This window comes from Oryza glaberrima, chromosome 4 (genome assembly GCF_000147395.1).
Source record: "Oryza glaberrima chromosome 4, OglaRS2, whole genome shotgun sequence".
NCBI classification, from domain to species: domain Eukaryota; kingdom Viridiplantae; phylum Streptophyta; class Magnoliopsida; order Poales; family Poaceae; genus Oryza; species Oryza glaberrima.
In genome coordinates, this window is record NC_068329.1 from 17345542 (window position 1) to 17348117 (window position 2576).

Genomic DNA, 2576 nt, shown 5'->3' on the forward strand with positions numbered 1-2576 from the left:
GACAAATTCCTATTCTAAAACTACATGGACATAACCTGTATCCCACACACACACACGAGACAAATAGCCATTTGTATGCTAAATTATGCCATGCATTAAAGGACTACCCTAAATAACCTAGGCTGTGTTTAGTTGTAAATTTTTTCTTCAAACTTCCAATTTTTTCATCACATCAAAACTTTCATACACACAAACTTTTAACTTTTTCGTCACATCATTCCAATTTCAACCAAACTTTTAATTTTAAAGTGAACTAAACACGCCCCTAACAAGCAGATTCACGGGACAATTTCCCGCCACAATCGGCACGGATCCCATCCACACGTACTAGATGCGTGATCCCCCGGTCAATAATCCAAGAAACGACGCCGAAAAGGCGAAGCAAGGCGGCAGCAAACGCCGGCGCGAGGCCGCGACGCGAGCGAGCGCGAGGGGGGATGCACCACTGCTGCGTCGCACGTTCCACCCCATTCCACGGCGCGCGAGCCCGAGCTGGGTTGGGTTGGTGAGAGCCGCGGAGGAGGATGGCCGTGGGTGGAGGTGGCTCCGGATACAATTTTTTTGAGGTTTTGACGCTGACCCAACCAACCCCCAGCCCACGCTTCGTCTCACCACCAACCCCCTCACATCAGACTCCCAAACCAAACCAAACCCAAATCGCCACCACCTATATATCCCCTTCCACCGCCCCCCTCCCTTCCTCAGCTTCTCGCGCTGAAGCTTCAAACCTACCCAAATTACCAAACTATACTACTGCTCGACACGGTTCGTTTTTTTTCACCGACCCAAGAAGCAGAGAAAGAAAGGAGGTGAGAAATCTGGTGGGTGTGGTGATGGCCGCGGCGAGTTTGATCAAGGCGCCCGTGGGGCAGAATCCTGCGAGGATGGGCGCGGGGAGGAGCAGCGGAGGAGGAGGGGTGGTCAGGTGCTCGCTGCAGGGCGCCGTGGTGGGCGGCCGGGCGGAGTGGCAGAGCAGCTGCGCCGTGCTGTCCAGCAAGGTGGCCGCGCTCGGGGCGGCGTCCCCGCACGCCGCGGCGCCAAGCTTCGTTAATGGGCATGTCGCGCCGCTGGTCCCGGAGCAGCCGGCGGCGGCGGCGGAGGACGGCGGGGCGGTGCTGGATTTGGTGCCCGTGAGCAGCGTTAATGGCGGGGGCGTCGCCAAGAACCTGCCGCAGCCGCTGCGGATCTCGGATCTGTCGCCGGCGCCGATGCACGGGTCGCAGCTGCGCGTGGCGTACCAGGGCGTCCCCGGTGCGTACAGCGAGAAGGCGGCCGGGAAGGCGTACCCGGGCTGCGACGCCATCCCCTGCGACCAGTTCGAGGTGGCGTTCTCGGCCGTGGAGCTGTGGATCGCCGACCGCGCCGTGCTCCCCGTGGAGAACTCGCTGGGCGGCAGCATCCACCGCAACTACGACCTCCTGCTCAGGCACCGGCTCCACATCGTCGGCGAGGTGCAGCTCCCCGTGCACCACTGCCTCATGGCGCTCCCGGGGGTCCGCAAGGAGTGCCTCACCCGCGTGATGAGCCACCCGCAGGCGCTGGCGCAGTGCGAGCACACGCTCACCGCCATGGGGCTCAACGTCGTCCGCGAGGCCTTCGACGACACCGCGGGCGCCGCCGAGTACGTCGCCGCCAACGGCCTCCGCGACACGGCCGCCATCGCCTCCTCCCGCGCCGCCGAGCTGTACGGCATGGAGGTGCTCGCCGACGGCATCCAGGACGACTGCGGCAACGTCACCCGCTTCGTCATGCTCGCCCGCGAGCCCATCGTGCCCCGCACCGACCGCCCCTTCAAGACCAGCATCGTGTTCGCCCACGACAAGGAGGGCACCTCCGTCCTCTTCAAGGTCCTCTCCGCCTTCGCCTTCCGCGACATCACCCTCACCAAGATCGAGAGCCGCCCGCACCGCCACCGCCCCATCCGCCTCGTCGACGACGCCAACGTCGGCACCGCCAAGCACTTCGAGTACATGTTCTACGTCGACTTCCAGGCCTCCCTCGCCGAGCCCCGCGCGCAGAACGCGCTCGCCGAGGTGCAGGAGTACACCTCCTTCCTCCGGGTGCTCGGCAGCTACCCCATGGACATGACCCCCATGACCGCCGGCTCCTCCTCCACCGTCACCTCCGACGATTCCTCCTCCACTTGACCGCCGCCGCCGACGAGGAGACGCGCATCGATCGAGTAGGGACGTTGGTTTCTTGTGGTCATGTCGTCCTACTCATCCTCCCCCCATTGCCGGGAGTAATTAATTTTGCCTTTCATTTTTTCTTATTCTTCTTCTCGTCATTATACGTGTAATTGTTCCACTCCAGATAATTAATCTGCAGTAAATAGTACTAGTACAAACGAATTCCTGTTCTTGTGTTGAACTGAACGTTTCTAATGCACAGTTTGACGTGAAAAAATGAAGGGTAATTTAGGACCATGCCATTATAATTTTGCAAAGTTTAATTTGGGACCATGCCATTATAATTTTGCAAAGTTTAAGAAATAACATCGGTATCTCAATAACATGTAGAACCCATATGAGTCAATGACATGTGGGTCAGAATGACATATATCAAATTTTATAAAG

General features: G+C 58.7%; 1 protein-coding gene across 1 annotated transcript; it reads left to right on the forward strand.

Annotated features, from left to right (window-relative positions):
* Positions 1-690: 690 nt before the first annotated feature.
* LOC127769471 (arogenate dehydratase/prephenate dehydratase 6, chloroplastic-like) lies at positions 691-2359 on the forward strand. Its single transcript, XM_052295058.1, has one exon. It carries the CDS (start codon positions 834-836, stop codon positions 2145-2147), a length of 1314 nt encoding a protein of 437 aa, XP_052151018.1. The 5' UTR covers positions 691-833; the 3' UTR covers positions 2148-2359.
* Positions 2360-2576: the final 217 nt, after the last annotated feature.